Source organism: Oryzias latipes, chromosome 13, assembly GCF_002234675.1.
Source record: "Oryzias latipes chromosome 13, ASM223467v1".
Taxonomy (NCBI): Eukaryota; Metazoa; Chordata; class Actinopteri; order Beloniformes; family Adrianichthyidae; genus Oryzias; species Oryzias latipes.
Genome location: NC_019871.2, coordinates 26580988 through 26603793, shown reverse-complemented (window position 1 = coordinate 26603793; position 22806 = coordinate 26580988). Strand labels below are relative to the sequence as shown.

The 22806-nt window shown below is 41.0% G+C and overlaps 1 protein-coding gene across 3 annotated transcripts in view; it reads left to right on the top strand.

The window, feature by feature from the left end:
* Positions 1 to 22806, top strand: part of LOC101159690 (protein c-ets-1-B) — a 37179-nt gene continuing 14373 nt past the window's right edge. The window contains exons 1-3 of one of the 3 annotated variants that reach the window (XM_011482903.3): positions 1 to 202; positions 1281 to 1357; positions 7349 to 7496. In XM_011482903.3, the coding sequence (XP_011481205.1) occupies positions 1289 to 1357; positions 7349 to 7496 (217 nt within the window). In that variant the 5' untranslated portion in view covers positions 1 to 202; positions 1281 to 1288. Of the gene's footprint in view, positions 203 to 1280; positions 1358 to 7348; positions 7497 to 15648; positions 16012 to 22806 lie in introns of those variants that run through there. The other 2 variants (XM_011482904.3, XM_004075863.4) reach the window with 2 other exon arrangements.

The following is a 22806-nucleotide window of genomic DNA, read 5'->3' as shown; positions in this document are numbered from 1 at the left end:
AAGCCAACATGCAGAAGGGGGAGAAAAAATGGGATTTGGAATGATCATCGTGAGATTGAGGGAGGGACTAAAGTGTGCATAACATTTCTTCCTCCTCCTTGGGACTCGCTGCGAGCAGGTACAGCATCTCTGTCGTCCACCGTCGGCTGTCACGCTCAGCTGGCCAGCGTCTCCACTTCACGACAAACTTTCCTCGCTGCAGGTAAGTGTAAAAAATAAATAAATAAATAAACAAAAGTTTGATTGGAGTGACCAAACGTGCGTTTTTTTTTGTGCACTAACGCATGCGCCCTCTTTTTGAATGCCTTAAGCGCAGCGTTTTTAAAGTTTTCCCGACAGGAATTCTGACAACAAACGCACTCTTTTTCGCAGCTTTGCAATTACAACATACTTTTTTTAGAGCGTCTGAAATATTTATTTTAGTTTTGGTGTCTCAAATATGAGTTAAAAGTTTTTGTCAATATTTGACAAAAGAAAAGAGTTTTAAACCCTCATTTTCTTTTTAAATTAAAATTTAAAAGGCACAAGGTGGTGATGTGAGGGTAGGAATAGAACTGGAATCTGGATTCACGGCTCCTCTTTTTTCTCCTAAAACAAGAGCATCTGAATCTTTTTGAACTGCTGAACATCTGCGAGCATTGAGCGCATCTTCTTCCAGCATCTTCCGCGTCTGCCAGCAGCTGCCACAACCTAGGAAAGCCAAAGTGCTTAACATATGAATGTGAGGAAGATGGGAGCTGCATTGCGCGCGACTGCCCATATGCACCTTTTTTTTTTTTTACCCCAATTCTTGCAATCCTGCATCTCAGGCTGGAGCCTCTTTTGTCGGGGCTGCCTGTAGTACACAATGATAAGTGATATCGAAGTGTGTGGGAGAGGGAGGAGCAGAGGAAGAGGAGAAGAAGAGGAGGAAGGAGGGAGGTAGATGAAAGGAGGAGGTGGCATGCGGGAAGAGATGGAAGGAGGAAATTTGCAAGATGTATTTAGAATAGATAACTTAAAAAAACATATATATTTAAATGAATAAAAAAAAATCAAGAAATCTGATTGATTGACACTTTGTCCTTCAGAAGTCTGAACTTTACCTTTTAGATTTCCTGTCTCTCTCCAGAACTCTTTTCTCCCTCCTCTCACACACCTCGACACACACGAATGTTTCGTTTATACAGCACTTTTGCACACACAGAGTGTAAACGACAAGTGATAGATGGGTCAGTCCACCCTGCCTGGACTGTCTGCATCTTGATCCCTTTAGCAGGCCCTGTGTCTCCTGTCCGCAGTGTCCGTGATGAGTTACTACGTGGATCCAGTTTCTTCCTACCCAGCCCTTCACCCCTGTGACCGTCTGGGCGTAACGGTAAGACCCCCTACTCATAAATTATCCGTGTTAAGTCTACCTACCACACAGCTTGCTTGCCGTGTGAGTTGTCAGTGTGAGGTTTGGCTGCACCAATATTGCAGGAGCGTGCACAGGAGCACTAGATGTTTATTAGTAAGTATGGATTCCATCACCGGAGCAGATTATGACAGATTTTCTTGTTTAGTCCTCCAACGTTGGGCTAATGAGATATCTGTTTGGATGGGCTGTTCCTCTGAATTTCAGCATAAGTGCGGATGGTTGAACAATAATTTCTGCACAGCTTTGCACAACTACCTTGCACTTCCTTTAGCAAATACTGTATTGGTCAAAATCATCAGATCAACAGGCTTTTAAAGGTTTCACTTACAGAACTCATACTTTTCTCTGCAGAGACACAAGGTTCTTTAAAGTTCCACACTGATCATCTTTTGACATATTTTAAAAGCATTCCCAGTGGATTAAGACATTTTTAGCCAAAAAACAAACAAAAATATGTGTCCTTTTCTAGGACATATTTTTTGCAGAGCGGCACTAGTTAATCTCTGAGTTCTGGGCGAAACTACAAACTACCCCATCCCTCCCTTTACCAGTCTGTTGCTGTTAACCCTTGTGCTACCTTAGATGACCCCACCCTTACATTGGCTTGTTCTCCCTACCATGACAAAGGTGGATAAAGGTGGAAAGATTTCATGTAATCCATGGACACCAGTGAAGATCACAAATCATTGAAGAAAAAAGGTTCAGCGCACTGTATATTGTAAAACATTTAAAAGCTTGATAAGTTGATTTGGCATCATGAAGGTCTTCTAAAGACACCAAAAACACGATTTTCTTCAGAGTGGGTCTCTAAACCCACCAATGAGAGCACAGAATACACATACTGAGTCGCCAGTCGGGGACATTGGGATTCCTGTCAGGTGAGTGAGTATTTGAAGGCCAAGGAGCAGAAAAAAAATGCCTCCATTTGTATGCATAGCACCAGCACATTAGGATAATAGACTGAGGTTACATGCAAATGGCAACCTCTTCCTGGCCCGACAGACAACACAGAAGGAAACAGCTTCCTGATCCCTAATTGGCTCAGGTGGCAGGGCTTGCCTTTGAAATAGAGAACACTGTAAACCAGGACTGCTGGTTCAAAAGGTGAATCTACTGTATGTCACCTCTGTAGCTCTGAAATTACATGGATAATTTGCAAAGAGCAAGAGCTGCGATGTGCTTTCCTTTTTGTTGTTTTTGTGATCATAGCTGCACCTCAAAGAGGTGACATAGATAAAGGAGACAGCCGCTGTCTTGCTACAACGGTTTTAACTCATTATTGCAAATAATAATTTTTAATTAATGTGGAATTATAGCATGAAACGTCCCTGCCTTAGGTATAGAACGAAAAAAAAAACACCTTTATTCATCAATTAGAGAATGCATTATTGTATGTAAGATCAATTGGTGTTCTGATACATACAAATGCTGAAAACAAATCAGGCCACTGCAAGAGCTTGACACCATAAAGTTCTATTACAAGCTGCAAAATAAAAATTATGACAAACGGAGCTTAAATTTCTCTTTAACCATTCTGATCATCAGTAAATTAAAGGTGAGGATGTCGGAACAAGTCTTGGAATGTGTGAAAAAATGTCTGATGATGACACAATAAGAAAAAAAGACGTTCGTTCATAAGATGTATATCTCCGTACAGCAAGTGGTGATGTTGAGCTTTGAGATTTTATAGTTCTATGCATGTTTACAACCACTTTGTGAGATGTTAGAATTACTGCAAATTAAGTAACGGGCAGTGAAAACGAAACAAGTCATTAAACTTCCAGACTAGAAAATGATTTTTGATTAAAAAAGTGTTTAAATGTTTTTGAGTTGATAAAAGATAATTCAGGCATGTATGTGAACCTTAAACTACAAGTTAAAACAAATGGAAGCAAAATAACAGTGACTTTAAGCCATTTTGGTGATAAATAACTTGTTAATCTATTTCTGCTTTTTACAAAATATTATCAAGAAAAGGATGTTGTTGTTTTGGATCGATGATGGTGGTGGTGACAGGAGAATGGTCACACTGGAGTTGAAAGTCGTGTTACAATTAACACACATTGATATGAATAATTAGAAGGATTGTTTCAATTAATAAATCCTAGAAAATAACTGATATGAGCCCCTTAATGTCTCCAGCCACTACTTATAACAGTTTAAAGTTGATTTATACATGACTATTGGTTTGTATTTTTAAATGGCACAAAATAACTTAACTGAGATTAAAGTTGTGCAATAGATTAAAGGTGGAAATGTTCTAAAATAATGAGGACAAATGTGCTTTTTTCAAAAAAGGAAGAGTTTACCTTTTTTTATTGTAAATGTTGTTTAGGGGTGCATTCATAACACAATTTGTGTTCTTGTTTTATGCATTTCATCTTGCAAATGTGAAAGCTTTTGAACTCTAGTGTGGGCCACATTAGTAAACGTTAGTCCGCTTGACGATTTGGGTACAGGTTTACTAAAGGGTGAACAAAAGAGAGGTGGTGAATTGAAGGGAACAAATCCATGCATATTAGGAGCTGCTAAGAATAGAGGCCGCAGCGCAGATCTGAAGAAGCGGGACAATCCGAAGATTTGTGGAGCGAGTCAGTTTTACTTACTTTTTCTCCCATCTTGATCTGGCAATATTGGCTTCAGCACCTTTAGAACTGTGTGATTTCACAAACTGCTTGATCAGCTTCAGTCTATGTGTTTGCCTTCAGAGTGGGAACATTATTAGTATTCTCCAACCTTTCAAACCACATGCAGCCTAAGACTTCTGATGCAACATATATATCTGCCACTCAAAAAGCTGTTTGATAGCATTACTTTGTTTCAAATTTTAATTGATATCTATAAAGCATCTAAAGAAGGAAAAAGCAATACAATCTTCAAAGCTCTGCAGTATCAGTCATAGACAAAACACAGTAACAGGTTAAACCAGCATATATAAGAATATGATAAATAATTTCTAAAAAAAAAAGTAAGTAAAAACTCTCTAAATTCTTTCTTTGTTTGCAGTTTAACCCAATGAAGATTCTTAGAATGTGTACTAGCAGAGACTTTGTCTTCTGTTTTCATTATTTTGCTTCCTAAAGCCGTCCAAAGTTGTTTTAATCTGCAATCTTTGTCAGTGCATACAAAGATGCTACAAAATAAAAGCAGTTGGAACACCCACTCCATGGGCTCCCTGCTCTGCTCCATTCTGATGCATTCACTTGCAGACAAATAGATCCATGTACGTCTATGTTTTCCTCTTCTGAGCTGGAATCTGGATCAAAGCTGCACGTCTGGATGGCTCCAATATTGCTCGCCGTTTTTGTTTCACCATTAATGTTATGTTGGGGTTTTGAGGAGCTGTGATTTAACAGGAGAGTGTGTAAACAAAAGCATGATGGGAAGTCAGGGGGGCTCATATCACACCAACAGTCCCGCCCACAACTTAGAGGCAAATTTCTAATGAACTATGTCAGAGAAAGCAACAAAAGTTTTTGGATTTTTGCTAAAAATGGCATAATCCTAAGTAAAATCCACTGGGGACACTTTTACAAAACATCACAAGTTGATCAGAGTGGGACTTAAAGTAAAGTTTTTAAGTCTTGTTTTGCCGTTTTAAAGTTTATCATTTTAAAATACACTTGTATGATTTGCACTGAATTAAAGTTATTGTTAAAAGTTGACCTAACAAACAAACAAAAAAAAGCCCTGTATAGCTGTACTCTGGGTACTTTGTAGTTAAAACCTTCACAAATGTTGGTGTTTCTTTATTTAATATGGTCTTACACTAAAACTGATCAAAAGTAATGTTAAAGTGCAGATGTTATCTTTGTTGCTATCACTTTTGCTATCGGTTCATAATCCATAAATCATCTATGTGGCTCCTGTTCTGCCTATCTGACATTCCTCCCTTGCTGTCTGACCTGATAGGAGATAGCAGCACTCCATGAAAACCTCACGAAAAGCCCTGCAAGCCGGCCCCTCGGATCCTCTGGTCACATTTGCAGTCCATGAAGCTGGATGGCTTCTGATAAATGCTGCTGCAGCTTAACAGGGTCTGCTTATCAGATTGGCAGTTACTCCGTCTGCCAGGCTGTCAGATACACACGTGACATATAACATATGAAAGTCAAGGATTGCTCTTGGCCTTTTTTCCATTGCAGATAACAGATTGCAGTGGGAGAGCAGTGTCTTTGAAAATCCAGGGAAAATATTAGCCAAACTCTTGAAACAGTAGATATCATGTTGCAGTTTGATGAATGATAGTTTTGTCCTCTGACAAATATGTCACTAGAAAAGACTGTATACAAAGTTCACTATGGAACCCATAAGAAGCATACTGATTTAAGGCACAAAATGCCTTAATCCACCTCCAATAAAAGTTCTGATTTGCTAAAGAATGGCCAAGTGGCTATCTTCCTCCCCACTCTCTCTGGTACCCACCCCGAATTGTATATCTCCTTTGGCTCCCCAGTCAAGTGCTGACTTTAGACTTCTCCTCCTTTAGTTCAGAGTAATGCTTGAAAATTTCTGTGATAAGCAGAAAGGAAAACATACTGAAGATAAACAGAATGAGCCAAATTTAACAGCAAGGCTTATCTGTATGTAAAAAAAAACAACGGAAACGGAAAAAAGTGTTTATTTTTTAATTTAAGGTTATACAGTTAGCCCTAGCTACTTGACCGTCATTCCTTAAAACTATTTATCGGACAAAAACCTTAGTTTTTATTTAATAAAAGAAAGTAACCAATTATGTAAGGGGTGTTTTACTTATTTTTTTTAGCAACAGTTTGAACATTTAGGATGACTTTAATGCCTTTCGAATAAATGAAAATAAATTAATTAATTGATTCCAGTTTCTGTTTAATGAATGTAATCCACTTTTCTATTGTGTCATGATAAGGTATGGCTTATTATTTATGCTTTTCATTGATTGATGTTTATTTGAGTAAGATAGATAGGGATTGATGGATTTAAAATGTAAACATACATTTAACAGTTTTTAAAGACCCCACTGGTCCAGGAAATACTCTTCAAAGAATGATAGACAAAAAATGCAGCTAGTATGAGTGTGTTTCAACTTAAAGACCCTCTCTGATGAAAGTCGTAAATTTTGTGTTTTAAACATGTTCTTGTAGCATTTTTCAAAAGATGGAGGATATGTATAGAGAAAATTAAGCTTAAACTAGCATTTCTGAGTATTTCTTTATTCAAATAATTGTAAATCAGGAGCAGACAAAAAAAATTAGTTTGAAAAAGAGCATATTTGTGACGTAGAAAATACAATTTGTGTGCATTCACTTGCAGACAAATGGATTCATGTACGTCTTTGTTTTCCTTGTTTGAGCTGGAATCTGGATCAAAACTGTACAACTGAATAGTTCCAATTGCTTGCCATTTTTGTTGCACCGGTAACGTTAGGTTGGGGGGTTTGAGGGGTCTAGCTAAACAGAGTGAACAGAACACTACAGGAAGGGGAAGGTGGGGGCATGGCTGCTCTGCGGCAACGATCCATCCATGACTCAGGCACATTTCTAATGAATTACTGCCGCTCTGAAGGAACTACGTCCTGGAAAATTACACAGGTTTTTTGGATATTGGGTAAAAACGGCATAACCTTATTTAAAAGAGGACTGGGAACAGCTGATCAGAGTGGGAATTTAACAGAAAAGTAGTTTTAGCCAGAATTTATAAAGGAAACTGGATGAAATCTAGCTAAATGATGGCTGAAAAGCTAGCTGAAAACGGCTAAAAGTTTGTCTGAAATCCAAAATTTGACTAAAATAACTAAAACGGACCCTCAAATCGAACTGAACTCAAGTTGAAAACTGGCTACAATCTGTTTGAAACTCGTCGGGAAAAGTTTTTCTACGTGTAGGAAAATATTCTTCTCTTAAGTTTTAATGTCATGTACTTCACTTGTCAGTTATTCACGTTATATGAACACGCATGTGTTTTTGTCTCTAGAGACAGGATGGCGGTGTGGCAGTGGGCCCTCAGAACCAGCTTTCAGGCGTGGTCCACCCCCAGCACCAGGTTTACCCTTCACAGCCACTTCTTCCACATGACATACCCCTGCAGGAGGTTCCTGATGGACATGATGTTTGTCCCACAGGTAAGAAACACAGACTGCTGTATCTCACATGTCAGCCATATTTGGACTTTGATAATATTGGCTATGTCCCAATTCCTCCACTACTAAATACATAGTGCACTGTATAGTGCGTTTGCCATTTTGTAGTGCTGTCCAAATCTACAATTCCAAAATCAAGTGCCCTAGAAATTTCCCAGAAGTCTCTGGGAAAAACCAGTTTGTATGCTCACTAGATTTCCACAATGCATTGCGTTTAAAGAATTTTTGCAAAGAATATGTAAAATATCACATTTTTTATCGTCAGAACTTTATGAATTAATAAATGGTTGATGCAAAACATTCATATCAATGAAATTTTCACTTTGGCGTCATATTCGCAGTTTAAAAAGGAAAAAAAAAGTAGTGAGCATGGTGTCTGCATTCCTCTAAAATCCAGGGCATTAGATAGTCCCGCTATATAGTGTTTTAGTAGTTAGGGATTAGGGTGGGAATTCGGACATAGCCATCTTTTTATGGTTAACCAATCAGTGTCAATTTTTATTTTAATAATAACTGTAAACCCGGGGCTGCACAGTGACACAGTGGTTACCACTCTTGCCTCACACTAGAAAGCCCTGGTTCAAATCCCGGCTGGGACATTTCTGCGTGGAGTTTGCATGTTCCCCCCGTTTCTCCCACAGTCCAAAAACATGCTTCATAGGTTAATTGGTTCCTCGTAACCCTTGTGCTATCCTAGGCACTTTAACATTGGGAGTTGGGTCATCTAGACCCACTAGACAGTGCTCTGAACCTTTTTTCTTCAATGATGATCTTCACTGGTGTCCATAGATTCCATGAAATCTTTCCACCTTTATCCACCTTCGTCATGGTAGGGAGAACACGTCAATGTAAGGGTGGGGTCATCTAAGATAGCACAAGGGTTAAGTATCCCTAGGTGAGCAAAGCATGTGTGAATGTGTGTGGGACTGATTGTCTGCCCTGCGACAGACTGGTGACCTATCTAGGGTGTACCCTGCCTTCGTCCAACAGTAGCTGGGACAGGCTCCAGCAACCCTGTGACCACAAAAAGAAAACAACAGGTTAATAAAATGGATGGATGAAATGTAAAACTAAGTCACAAAAGCTAGTAAAACTGCACATTTATAGTAGAAAATAAAAGCACTGACCTTAATTGGGAGGGTCTTACAACTTCAAATCTGCTGCAAACCTCTAGTTTAACCCTTTAATAACAAAAGATGACAGGTTGTCGTTTAGCCTACAAATTTGTCTCCCTAACAGGAAAGTTTCTTCAGTGAAAATAGGCATACTTTTCATGTCTCCACAACACATGTCACACGTGCAGAAAAACATTTGGTTTCAACTTGGCCTGCTGTTCTTTATCTGCAGCAGAGGGGATGCTGGTTAGGCTGACCCTGAGGGCAATGCCTCTACCAGATACACCTCCTTGATTTCTCTATCTTTTTTTGTCAACCACATGTGCTGCGTTTTCGTGTTTCCAACCCTCTGTTTCCACTTTTTCGTTCATTGTTTTTAGATTAGTTCTATTTAAAGCTGGAACATTCCTTGCAGAGCGTTTGCCTGTGTTTGACTCTGGCCTTTTCTTGTCCTCAAAAGTGATTGATGCTGGTGGACTGGGACACACGCCATGGGAGGAGGGTAGGGTTGCAGGGGGAGTGAGGGCACAAACCTTGTTCCGTCACCTCCCTGAGCTGGATGCTGGGGGCAAGACAGTAGGCCAAAGGGCGGCCATCTTTTTCCCAAGCCTCCAGTTTGGTCCCTGGAGAGGCAGTGGGGGCCTGAGTGAGAAAGTGCGTTTGTGTGCGTATGCAAGTTTGCAACTGCACAAGAGGGAGTCAGAACTTGATGGGATTTGCTGATGTTTGTTGCCAGAGACACACTCCTTTGGAGCCCTCACTTCATTCCTCCCCAGCGCTAAACTGTTGACGTAAACATTGCTGAGTGGAAAAAAATGACCGAGCGTTGACCTTTTTTCCCTCGTTTGTCTCCTAAATTCATGCCGTTTGCAGGTCGAAGAGGGTTTCAGACACCTGGAGATGCTGTTAGAGTCATTTAGATCCTGACATTGGTATTGGATGGAGCTACTGGGGTTTCTGCGCTCCCATGTTAAGTCGTTATGAGTTTCAGTTAACCTCAGAAACAGCAGAGGAACCTCTGACAGTCTCCACACTCTAGAGCTGTAGCTTTGACTCATTTCTCTGAAAACAGACAGACATCAGCAGAAATGCGTTAGTCTTGAAATATGTCAATATTCTTTCTCAATTTGCATATGAGTAAAATGGACGTATGAGTGATTTTAAACCACTTCAGTGAAACAGCTTTTATTCCACATTGATAGGCAGCATGATGTCTCTCTTTAACCCAGACAGAACCAAGAGTTTCCTAAAGCCAAACCTTTTATGAAAAATTTAAAAGTTTTGTACGAAAACAGCTGTTTTTAAAACTTTTAAAAGATTTAGAAACTAAATAATAAATGTTCATTTAGTGTTGTTCTGAAACCTGATTAGATTCCCTTAAAGGAAAATAATCAATTGCACAATGGAATGGAATGATTTAGCATTTCTAGGGGTTTCTCTCCTTCTGGTATTCATGTACAGTAACTCCATTCATAAAATTCATTTTTTTAAAGTCAGTTTAAAGAATCTTTTGCTTAACTTTTCTGTTAAAGTTAGTGTTTTTTCTGTAAATGCAACTTATCAGTGGTATTTAAATGTGTCTATGAGAGAAACATGAAGTACATAGCAGATGGAGATGTTGGATGTAAAAAAGAAAAAAAGGGACTGCATGCTTGGCTCTGAGCCTAATGTCACACACTGTGCTTCCTGACAGCAGCCATGCCACAGCGGTGTTTACTCTAGCCCGGCTTTACTAGTCACTTGCCAGCACTCACACCAAAAAAGACATGTTGTAAACCCCCTTGATGGAAATTCTTCCATACGTGTGTGCATGGGAAAATGTGTACGTCTGCGCAGTCTCACCGAAATCCGTGAGCAGACATCGCACACATTCGTGCACACTCCACCAACATCCTGCAGAGATGCACACCCCACGTATTCATTCATTAAATTCACACCCTGCTCTCTGGTGTGTATTGTATTACAGCATCCTTCCATTCACTGAAGCAAACACACACACACACCGTTGTGAGTTCACTGCAGATTCAAACGTGCACTCCCATTTAGGACACACAGACGCAGCTGTGATCTGGCACTCGGGGACCATTGGCCTGTGTTTTATTTGATGTGATTTGACAGCTGGACAGTGGGAGGAAGCTGGTGGAATACAGTTGAAGGAGAGAGGATGGATCAGGAAAGTCACAGAACTGCATTAGTGGGAGGAGAGGAGTGGAGAGGAAAGGAGGAGGATCTGAGAAGTGGAGTCTCGAGTTGGTCCAAGAGAGAGAAGAAGGAGGGGGGGGGCTTCGCCTCTGATGAGGGGCACGTCCTCACGGGCGCAGGCCCATTTTTTATTTCTTAAAGTAAACAGGCAGCCTGCTGGGGTCTGGGGGGTTATGGGAAAGGAGGAAACAGTGATGCTAATCAGGCCAGTGCACACTTCCCCCTCTAACAATATAACAAAACAAGAGTTAAAACACGGAAAAGCCACAGACAACAGAGAAGGAATAGACCATGCAACTGCCATGGTTTGAAGCTGCACAATATGATGATAGCGCTGAGACAAGGGCGTTAGTCAATAGACAGAGGAAATAACTTCTCTGTCACCTTTAGTCAACACATGTTGACTAAAACGTTTGTTTTACCAACTGGACTCATTCTCTACTAGCCAAAGGCCTAATATTTGTTTAAAAAATAAAATACTATAGTTTAGATGTGGAGATTGTCAACCAAGAGCCTCTTAGAGGTAATATGTAAAAGGATAAAAGAGAAAAATAACATAGACCAGGCATTTTTGTTTTTTGAGGTAACAACTCTAGAAGACTTGCCTTTGCAAACAGCTAAAAGTCTTTAGGTGGAAAACTGTTCTCCCTTTTCCAAACATAAAAAAATTCCATCCAATCAACCAGTCAATTCTTTAAACTTCCTCTTCTTCAAGTATAACAAGGTTTTGTTCTTGTCTGTGTTGCGTTATGCGATGTTCCTCTTGGTGTGTGCAGTGACTAATGAGAAACTCCAGTAGGAGTACATGCTGTTCTGAAAGGCATGCAACCGGTGACCTGTGATGATGCAAGCCGTGCCAGCTCATTGGGAAAGGCAACTCTTTATTAAACCTCAAGAGGGACCTTTTATTGTTTCAAGGTTTTCTTTTTTTTTCTGATTGTCAGCTGTAATAAATATGCACAATTACCATTTATCTATTTATGGAATGGCTGGGTTCTGTACTCAGCCTTGTTCTATCCTGTGGTATTCAAGGCCCACAGTAAAAATGAGAATATATCCATATAAAGTGCTTTGAAGCAACTAAAAAAAAAGCACACAGCCATTTTGTGTGTATTTGCAGACAGATAACTGAGTCCACTTAGAGCCACTTTCCTTTGAGAATCCCCGCCGCCCATAAAGCACAGCGCTTATGTATTTAATGAGAAATAAATGTGAACAGCAGCTTGTTGCATTGCCCCTCTCAGCTGTGAGGCTGCAACCTTTTTTTTTTTGGAGAGCGCTCTGCCAATAGTAAAGAGAGAAGCTGAGATGAAGAGAGGGAGGTCTGGGAGGCAAAGAGCCTCGGAGGGGGGTGGGGATAATTGAATTATCTCCACAATAGAGTGATGGGGGGCACGTGGTGCCGCTAATGGAGGAAGAGATGTCCTTTTTAGCGAAGCTAATTGTTCAGAAAAGAGCTGAGCCTTTGTTCAGGGAGGCCCTGCTACTTTCCCAGTGCACTTACACGTGTGCACGATTCAGAGCGGCGTGCCCGCAGACACACGCTCTCGGGAGGCACTTTGGAATGTGAGGCACACGGAAGAGACTCACATAAGCCCAAACACTCACACACATGCAGGAATCCAGTCCCAAGTCAGCGTCTGATCTCAGCAGGGGGGCGTCCAGCCTGTGGCACCTTCACAAAGAAGCATCCAGCTCAGAGAGAAATGACTGAGCTGGCAGACAGCAGCCACAAGGACCCACTGTTTTACTGTTCCTCTGTCTGCCTCGCCTTTTTCTTTGCGTGTCTGTGTTCGTGCTTGTCCTTTATGGTAAACGAGTGATGATATGCTAAAGGCTGCCTATTCACAAAACATGCCAAATCCATCTCATCATAGTCTTTGTTTTTTTTTTTGTTTTTTAGTCTTTGAGCTGAATGACACTCTAATTTTGGTCGTCGTTTCACAAAATGTGCGGTAAAAAACAAAACAACTAAATTCTGAAGATTTGGAGCAGTCCAAACTCTCGCAACGTGCTGCGAGGGCACCAACATCAAACATGAATGTCTCTTGACAGCTGCATAGATTGCTCCAAATCGAATAACCTTTCAGTTAACTCTGTGAAAAGTGGCAGGTGCAACGGTTACATCTTAGAATTGTAGAGAAGCAGGCAGCGCAGATGTGCCAGCGAAAGAAGCTCAGCAGCCAGCAGAGATGGGAGAGGGCTGCTTCAGCACTGGCTGCCATACTCAAATGAAAGAAGGCTGCTAACTGTCAAAACCATAGAAACAGATGGAAAAAAAAAGACAGAAACCTGACTTATTTGAAGTGAAACAAGTGAACTCTTGCACATATGTCGCTGACACGGAATGGCCTTTCTGTGAGACAATTAACGGTCGCTTTGTCTAAAGAGCAAATGATGCAAGAGTTTCAACATTCTTATGCTTATATTTGCTAGTCTTGTGCAAAAACGTTTTTGATTTCAACTTTCTCATCAGTGTTTCCTTATTTTGAACTTTCCGTGATTCTAAAAAAAAAAAGTGTTTGCAGCAATGTCAAAAGAGATAAGTGGTTATGTGCAAAAAACCAAAAAAAAAAATACCCTTAAAAAAAGCAGTTGGTCTTTAACCCCTTGATGCCCATTGATGGAAATATGCATCAAACCCCTTCGGCTCCAAAATGACCTTAATTTAGCATCTACTTGAAAGCAAAAACACGAGTGATTATTTTTTTTTCATCGCTGGAAATAAATTCAGGCGGCAAAGGGTTAAAACAATCTGGAGGTTTAGTTAAGTCTTTAAGATTTCTGCTTGAATCATTCAGCCAGAAAGCCTGTGAGAAAACAGACTTTAGTTGCAGCCTTGAACAGGATGACTTTGGGTTAAAGATTAAGGATGAATGGAAATTGAGTTTTAACATCAAAATATGCTTGCCCCCCCAAAAAAAAGAAAAACTTGGTTTTTAATGCACAAAAAAGGAAACTCGATAAATTGGTGCCATCATGGGTATTAGTAACACTGTTAAACCCTAAATGACTGCCTCAAGGCACTGAAGGACCATGGCTGTCCTTTCAAGAACAGATACCAGGGAGTTAATTACCAGAAAACAAAGAGGGTCAGTCCGAGACAGCGGACAGAAAGGTTCTGTTCATCCTTCCCTTCTTCTCCTCCATCAGCCCCTCCGCTTTGCCCCTGGTGGGGTGGCTCTTCTCACCACAAAACCCACCATCACTCCTCCCAGATGAGGCTCATATCAAGGCAATGAAACCTGATCTGGGGCTGCTAATGGAGCCAGTGAAGTACTGCTGGTTTAAAAATCCATGTGTGATCAATATTCCTGGCTCCCCTGTCTTCTCCCTGATCCGCACATTCAGATATGCATGTATGTAGGAAATTCAGAAGGATCATGTGCATTTTTGGGCGACAGTGATGTTGCTTATAGTTAACAGACAGCAAATCATATATGAAATGAATCAAACCCTTTGTTTAAGTGCTGGATAAATATAACTTGGAAGTAAACACTAATTCATTTTTTTTTTTTTTGCATTTGTAAAAAGCAAAACCTAAAAATCTGTTTTTACGTTTTTCTGTTGCTATGGGAAATGTTTCCTGATGCCTTAGAGACCAAAAATTTCTCTCATCTTTATTTTTCTTTGGAAAAACAAAGACTTCTTTTGGTTTCTAGCTAAACTTGATTGCTTTTCTTATTACTGATTTAAAAAAAAAAAAAAGAAATTCTGTAAAAGTTTTACTTTGTTCAGACTTTCATTGATTGTCTGAGTCCCAAAAGGGTCTTAGCCAGACTTTTTAAAATATATTCTAAAGTATACATTGCATTTTTGTGCAATCTATGACAATTCTTGGATTAAAACCAAACTGTTTGTCACACCATTAAACCAAATCATGGAAAAAGTGAATCGCTGAATCCCTATTGCATAACAGTATGTTTACTTAGAAATTGTCTAACATGTTCGTAAGAAATGGTTTATTATTTTTACACCAGGCTTATTCTAAGTCCGCTTAAAGGTTTCTTTCTCTGTCATATTTGCTTATTAGCAAATTAAAATGAGGATTTTCTGAATTGTTTTTTGTTAACACATATTGAATCAAAACAAAATCCTGACCAAAAATCGAGTTTTGAACCAAATCATAGGAAATAAGTGAATCGTTGCATCCCTACATTCTGTTGCATTAGAAGCTGCACTTTTGCACTCTCAACTGACACCGCAGCAGGAAAACAAAAAAAAAAAAAAAAAAAAACTAGACGTGGCAGGCTTTATTGATCAGTGAGAGGTGAACAGGAAATACTCTGAAGTGTTTATGAGGATGAGTTACAAGTTATGAGGAAGGCTGGGTCTGCATATGGTCAGTCTGGACTCTAGTGTCAGAGAAACCAAACGTTTTGGGGGAAACATTTGAAAATACTGTTTGTCCTGCTTTTCAGTCAATAGAGTGAGGCAGTCTCTCCTGTCTTTTTCCTATATTTGGGATGCTTTCAACATTTTTAGGGTGCTTCCGTGTGTAATGTTGATTTGTTTGAGGGATTATATGATGGAATGACTCAAATAGGCTGACAAATGTAATTGCACTCCTTCAAAAACTCCAACATCTTTTCAGGATTACCGCATCCCTTCTTTAAAATCTTTTTTCTTCTTCCCCCTTTGAGGGTGGGTGGGGTCGGCATGGGGATGGGGCAAGGGAGGGAAAGAGGGAGGGAGGGAGGGAGGAGGGGGGTCTTTACGATTGAATTGTGAATCAACTGACAAGTCTGCTCCACAAACCCCGCCTCTACTCCCCGACGTCACGCGATAGCCACGCCCATAAGCAAAGACACGGAGGAGTGAGTGAGTGTGTAAGAAAGAACAAGGAAAAGCAGAGTGTGTGTACAGCTGAAAAAGAGAGATAGAAGTTGTCAGAGTTAGTTTTAGGAGCAACTAGAAGGGAAAACAATTACCAAAGTAGAGAGTTTAACCGGAACGCCTTAAATAAGTGAAGATTTTTTTCGCTCGTTTTGAGTTTTTAGAGCTGTTACAATTTAAAAAAAAAAGGCACGCGGTGTTTTCTTTTTTTTTTCTTCCCCTCCAAGTCTTTTTTTTAATTTTATTTTTTTTATATTTTTTGAGCCACGCTGATCTGATGGTCATGACGGCAGCGGTCGATATGAAACCGACGTTAACAATCATAAAGGCTGAGAAGATGGACGGTGAGTAATCCCACTGACTCTTACAGCGAGGGCTTGACTTGACAGACAGATATAGATATCAGGAGGCGCGAGCATCCCCGCTCTGAGGCGCGCGGCAGGCACGTTGCTGACACAGTCGGTCACGCCGTTAATTGTCGTCAATTAGATGTGAGGCGAGGGACATGACGTCCTGATCACGTCTCTGTGCCAGTAAAGGTGTCGGTTGCTCAATATCGGACAGCACGCAAGAGAGGAAAGAAATGCTGATGTGCCGGAGGCTTTTCATTCCAGTCACACAATAACCTGCAGTTAGTGAGTGGTGATGATGAAGATATTACTTTTTATGGAGGAGATCATCATGCCACAAACAAACAAACAAAACAGTGTTTGTTTGACACTTTTTCTTTGCACTGCCTGTAGTTTACCAGCATGCTTTACCTCCTCCAGAGGGTGAAACGGACTCTTTCAGAGGTTGAGGTGATGAATCTGCACTGCTGAGGCTTGCCTTTCCATCTCATGCTGCCCGGAACCCTTGGCTTGCTTCAGGGGCAGTGACAAGTAAAAGCTGCACCTTCAGAGCTCTAAAGCTTTTGCATGGTTTCACTTCTCTTTTTCTGTTTTTTTTTTTGTAGTTTCTCATATCCACAGCAATGGCACAAAGATTTGCATTTTGCAGCTTCTTTTTATATGTCACCCATTCACCTACTGTAGGCTTTTGCAGATCAGGTGGCTTTGAACCTCTTAGCAGCGCTGACACATCATGGAAATCTGATACTAATTGCTCGCCTTGACCCAACTAACGGGCTGTGAGTCACCACATTAGCCACTGTCTGTCTACCTGCTGTCAATAGCTGCAGAATACAACGTCATACGTTCATATCTTTGGAAATCCTGTAATTCTGCTGACAGCTACTACAAAGTCACGAAAGTGCTGCTCTGTCTTGCACAAACATTTAGCATTCTAACACTCACTTAGGTGCACTTGGGCATCAACGAGTAGTTCACAACCTCGTCTTTATGGTCTCTTATGTGCACACACGGTTGTGCTGCCAAAAGTTTAGAGCTTTTTTTCTTATCCTAACCTTTTAAAGACATGACAGCCTTGCAGGTATGTGAAGAGCTGTACCCTGCACTGACAAAGGCCAAAGAACAGAAGTATATTTGCTGCTATGCAGCTGTGTATCTGCTGGAAGGAACAACTCTCCCAGCAGACGTGGCCGCTCTGCTTTTCATGGCACCGTGGGAAGTACAGCTGTCACTCCCCCCCCCCCCCCCCCCACTCTCTTTGGAACACCTGCATCTAAATAGCCTACTGTACTTCCATGCATACCCAACTAACAGGCTTAAATGGTTCCAGCCCACCTTACTGTACTGTTTGTTTTCGTTTTGGGACAGAAGTGTAGCCAGTGTCGGCTTACTCAGGGCCTGTCCTCGCTCTGCAGATGAAGTAATTCCTTTCAGAGCGCTCACACACCGTCAGGGTCGAAGGTGCAACCAAACAGAGCTTCTAATGTTCCTTCAAGCTGTTGTTTCTCTGTTACAGTAGGCCATTGCTGGCACAGCAGTTAATTCATGGTAACCCTGACCTTCATGGTTTGTTAGTGAATGCATCACATAGCCATAACAAAACCCAGTTCTTCAGCTTTACAGTGAGCTGAAACATGTAGGCCTCTTTCAAGAGTGTCTTACCAAGCAATCAAAGCAAACTTTCATGCAGTTGAAGATGTAATCCTAAGGAGACAAGGTGTGTCGATCATTTACAAGTCTGTTTTTTTTTATGACTGTGTTGTCCCAATTTCACTTTACTTTTGTTTTGTCAGGCTTGAAAGTCGGGGTTCAGTGCCTGGCAGGAATGTTTGTGAGCATGCCCTGCTGGGTGGCATGCATTGAAGCAAAAGAAACAGCTTCGGGGGAGTCTGACCTTTATCTTGTCAAAATACTGCAGTGTTTTGCAACTGATAGATTTTGGGTTTCTGTAAAGGGGGTCTTAAATAGCATCCCCTTCCACACAAGCCATATTGCACAAAGCGCTTTTAGGCAAACTTGGAGACTTTGAAGAGTGTCCCAAAGTCAGTGCTTCCAGAATGGAGCTTTGGAGAAGGAGTTACATAATCGTAAAGTTTTAGCTGTAGTCTTTTTGTGTCAGCACTACTCTGGTAGCACGGTGCAATAAATGCTGATGTTTGAGAGTGCATGACTGGCTGGCAGCTGTACAAACACTGTTGGGGAACTGGGTTTCTCTCGATGTGTTCCGTCACTGAGTCCAGGCCAAATGGATCCGACGCGTCAGTTTTTTGTCAGAGGTTTGTCACGCCAAACCGAAGCCAGTGTGGTTATCAAAATCAAAACATCAGTGGACAAAGTAGTTCGGTCCATTATGCTGCTGTAATTGTGTTCAGTTGTCTGGGCCTACAGGGCAAACAATTTGCCAGCTTCTTCAATAGACCTCACTGCATTGGCTTGACAGACGATTGTGTAGGTGTCAATGAATTGATGGTCTGCGTGACTCAACAACAACAACCCTGTTTCTTTTATTTTTTTGCAATGCAATGCACTTTGTCTCAAGGAAACTTTTTCTGTTATTGATGTTCCCTTTTATTGGTACTATTCTGAACCATCATCTACTTTGCCGCTCATGAAAGAAAGAAAAAAAACATAATATGATGTGAATCTTTTATCAAACCTTTCCCAGTGGCACGCCCTATTTTTTGCGTATAAAGCTGAGTCATAAACTAAGGCGCGCCAGCAGCATATACAAGAGTTTGCTTAATAACAAACATCTGTTGAGAGATGAGCTGAGGAATCACCACGTTTGGTCAATACGATGACAGTGTAACAACTTAGAAAGTGGCATTCAAAATGTAGCATCTGGTTTTAGCAATTGTTCTTCTACAGTTAATAGCACTCAGATTAACACGCCTAGATATTTTACTCTGGGGGAAATAGAACGCTCACATATATTATTATTTTTTTGGTAAGAGCCAGTGTTTTAGTCATTCACCCACCCTCGAGCAGAATTCACAATAAATCTCCACTCCCTATTCCCCTTTTTTTCCCTCTGTTTCCATGGCTTTTAGTTGGCCACATGGAGACTTCTCACGCCTCCTTGATGTGGTATTTGGTGGGTTTCTGGTGATTCCACATTGTCCCATCACCAGTCAGCTTGTAATCCCTGAGTCATGCCACTAGACTCCTGCTGCACCACACACCACTGGCTGTCCAAATGTGTTTCAGCTTACTGGATCCTGCTCTTAATAGTTAACTAACTTGCTCGACCCTACCTGAAGTTGTTACCCACACATTTACTTACTTTCAAATTTTTTTTTTTTTTTAAGATTTTGCTCTACTTATTTTTTTTTTCTGCTCTTGTGCTATGACCTTACATTCAAGAGCAGCGCTTCCTGTGAATGATAAGAAAGCTAGGCTGCTACAGAAACTCGACTTCTGTGAGATACATCAAGCCTCCTGGAAGATTTGTGTCAACACTGATATCTAGCTGTCCAAATTGAGGCCATACAACACACGTTGTTTGAGGGTTTGCTCCAGATCTTCTTCTTTTTTTTTTCCCTGTCTTGTTGTACGCCACCTGTTCTTGAGTCTGTATGCAATGCATGCTGGTTTTGTAATCAGATGAATAAATGGGGCAAAGCTGCTGACTAAATGTGGATCAGACCAACAGTATCAAGGCTGTACTGAGTGAGGCTACATTCACATGAACCTTGTTGTGTTCCACAAAAGGTCTAATCTTTAAATCAGTGTTTTTTTCTCTTTTTTTCCATCCTAAAGATCTCCTACACTTCTCCAAAAAGTTCTTTCATAAGCATTTCATGCACAATGAGCAATTGCTTATGAATTTTTCTTCAAATTTTCGTCTTTTACTGGGCTGTACTAGTTAGATGTTTATCGAATCAACCATGGGTAAAATGATGGGATAGCAGGCAGTTATACTTTATTTGGGGAAAAGGGAATAAACGAAACCTCTCATTGTGTTTATTTTTTAAACTTTCCTACCTTTCATACCTTACTAGAGACACACAGTATACTCCCATGAAGTGTGTGATTGCTTCATGTGGCAACAAGGTACTGGGTAAACCATGAGTCATGGAGTGGAATTTTACAAGATACGGTCATTATGTTCATCATGACCAGTCACATTGTCTAAAGAAGCTGCATGCTATCCCCTGAAGTCCAGTCATGCTTTGATGATATGAGTCACAACTTGTCTGCTCTTGATTGTGTGTGTTTTGAAGAAAAGTCCACATATCAAATTAGGATAATGGAAGAGAGATGTGGTCAGGTATTGGACTTCATTTTTACTCCAATTAGCTACAGAGGCGACACTAAGCCTAAAATAGAAATCCAATTCATCATCCAGAGCTGAAACCATCTTGCCACTTAGACCGCAAGTCATTTTTGGTCACATTAGAGGAAAACAAGAAAGCTGTGAGAAGCACATTAGTGATTGTAAAACAGAGGTGGAATGTGAGGCATGCAACATGAAAACAGTGTGGTCTGCAGGGAATTTATTTATCAAGTATCCATCTGTGGAACATAGCTTGCCTTCAAACAAGCAACCCTCTTTTGTGTATGCATGATATATAATTAGACCCAGCCATTACATGACTTACATGCATACACGTCAAACCAGAGACTGGTTGGGGGGCATGAGTGTGAGTGAATGGGTTTCTCTATTTTGTCCCACACAGTTCACACTTGTATCAGCAACCTTGTTGTGGAATGTATCCGTTTGGACTGAAAATGTGGCAGGCACCATGTTTTGTGGAAAAAATGCAACGTGGAGAGTAAACTGTTTGTCAGATATGTCTTGTGTTTGGTTTAATGCCTAAACAGTCCCCCCAAAGCATCCCATGTCTGTTTATAACAGTGATGGAGGCAATGGGTGGGGGCTGTTGGGGGTGGGGCTGCTAGCACCACCTACACTCTGTAGTATTTCGCTTGCCTGTTACTTACCCTCTCCGTCCCACTATTCTAAGGTCCGATAGGGAAACCATGGAAATCACTCAAAATTTGTCAGTTTTCAATCCCTACTTGTCTCGAGGTAATAGAGACCCTTATAGCTAAAACTGCTATTGCACATTGATGTTGCTCAATCTGGAATACTTGAAGCCTCCTTAAATGTCAGACATTTTTTTACATTGCTCATGATAACAGAGCAGTCAACCTTGAAGGCTGTTAAACATTGACCAAGGACCCAGAGGGAACTTAATTGTTTTTCACTGACAATTCTAGAGAAAAAAGAAAAGGAAAAAAAAAGCTTTTTATAAAGTTTTTTTTAGCTTCTGTTTCTGGCATGGACCATTGGCAACACAATGTCCTATCAAATGCTGAGACTTTGGCACGAACATTGGAGTTAATGCACTTTCACATCATAAGCTAATACGATTTGAGAGACTGAGGGCTAGGAAGACAGAAAAGGCAGCTATTGGGTATCAGGCTGACTTATTGTCTGCTTCAGTAGGCAATATGTCTGTAGTGCTGTTGGTCCTGGACATCTCTATTTTCACTGCCAGCGACAGATGTCAGCACTACTGGCCTTGTCCCATACAGCTGCCAAACACCACCACAGGCTCGTGTTTCTGGCCAGTATACCGTGGTTGGGATCTTAGAATAAAAAGGAGTGAATCAGCAATGTTCTGGGTAATGGTGGGAGTTTTTTATTGTATTTTATTTTGGCGTTCCACTGGATCACCTAAGCCCTACATTGTCCTGCTTTGATGAATGGTTTGGTTGAGGTTTGACATAGCTGCATCATGTTGTCTACAATTGTGTTGGTGATTCTTGGCATTGAGATGGAAACCTAAATATTCTTAGACCTCTTAAAACCAGACTGCCAATCTATCCTTTCCTTGTTGCACTGCAGCACTCAGTAGCCACTTTATCGCCCAGTGGCACTGAATAGAGCCCCCTTTATGCAAGTTGGGTTTATGAACTTGCCTTCCCTGAACAGGGGTCCAGATATAGATCTCCATCAAAGGCTGTCTCAGCTACCACTGTGAGCTCTTGTCTGATGTGGGTAGACTGGCCTGTCTTTAAAAACCCAGCTTAGGGCTGCCACAGACCTCCCGTCTTTTTCCCAGCTGCTTGCAGGGATAATGTTGATATATACCTCTGTGAATGTAAGGGTAGTTATAAAGGCCTCAGTGATTTCTATTAAATGACCCTCGCCTGAACCCACAGTTCACCTCACTTCCAGCAGGAAGTTGCAATCAAGCCACAAAAATGGACACTCTTACACTTTAAACCCACACTGAAACTAAAGAAGTGCTTTAAGAGTAAAAAGTGTCACTCGTTTATATTTGGGTATATTCTTTTTTAACAACCAAATAGATTTAGTCCTAAGTTTGGTCAAAGTCTACTTGTTATTTTTCTCAACACACCCATTTGTTAACTCTGCAAAGCTATTTATAGCTTGTTCATGATAGAAAGCATATTGTTCCTTATTTGTTCGGTCTGGTTGCCTGCTCTGCATTTTACATTGCATCATTCTGAGGAGAGGCAGCAGTCCAGGCTTTATGAATGAACTGAGCCTTCGGCAGAGGCTGGGAGATGGCACTGATCCCATTGTGATGTCACTCCAGAGACGAAAAGAAGAGAGGGAGCTTTATGACCCCCCCCCCCCCCCCTCCATTCATTTGTCTGCTTCTGCTGCTTCTGTCTCACAATCTTTGTGCCCAGCCCTGGTTGCTGCGTCCTGTGATGGGCTCATATTTCAAGTCGGTGACTCACCAACCTCTTCAGTCACCCCTCACCCACCGAAGATGCTCCCTTGCTATCTTCCCAAGCCTACCTTGCTCA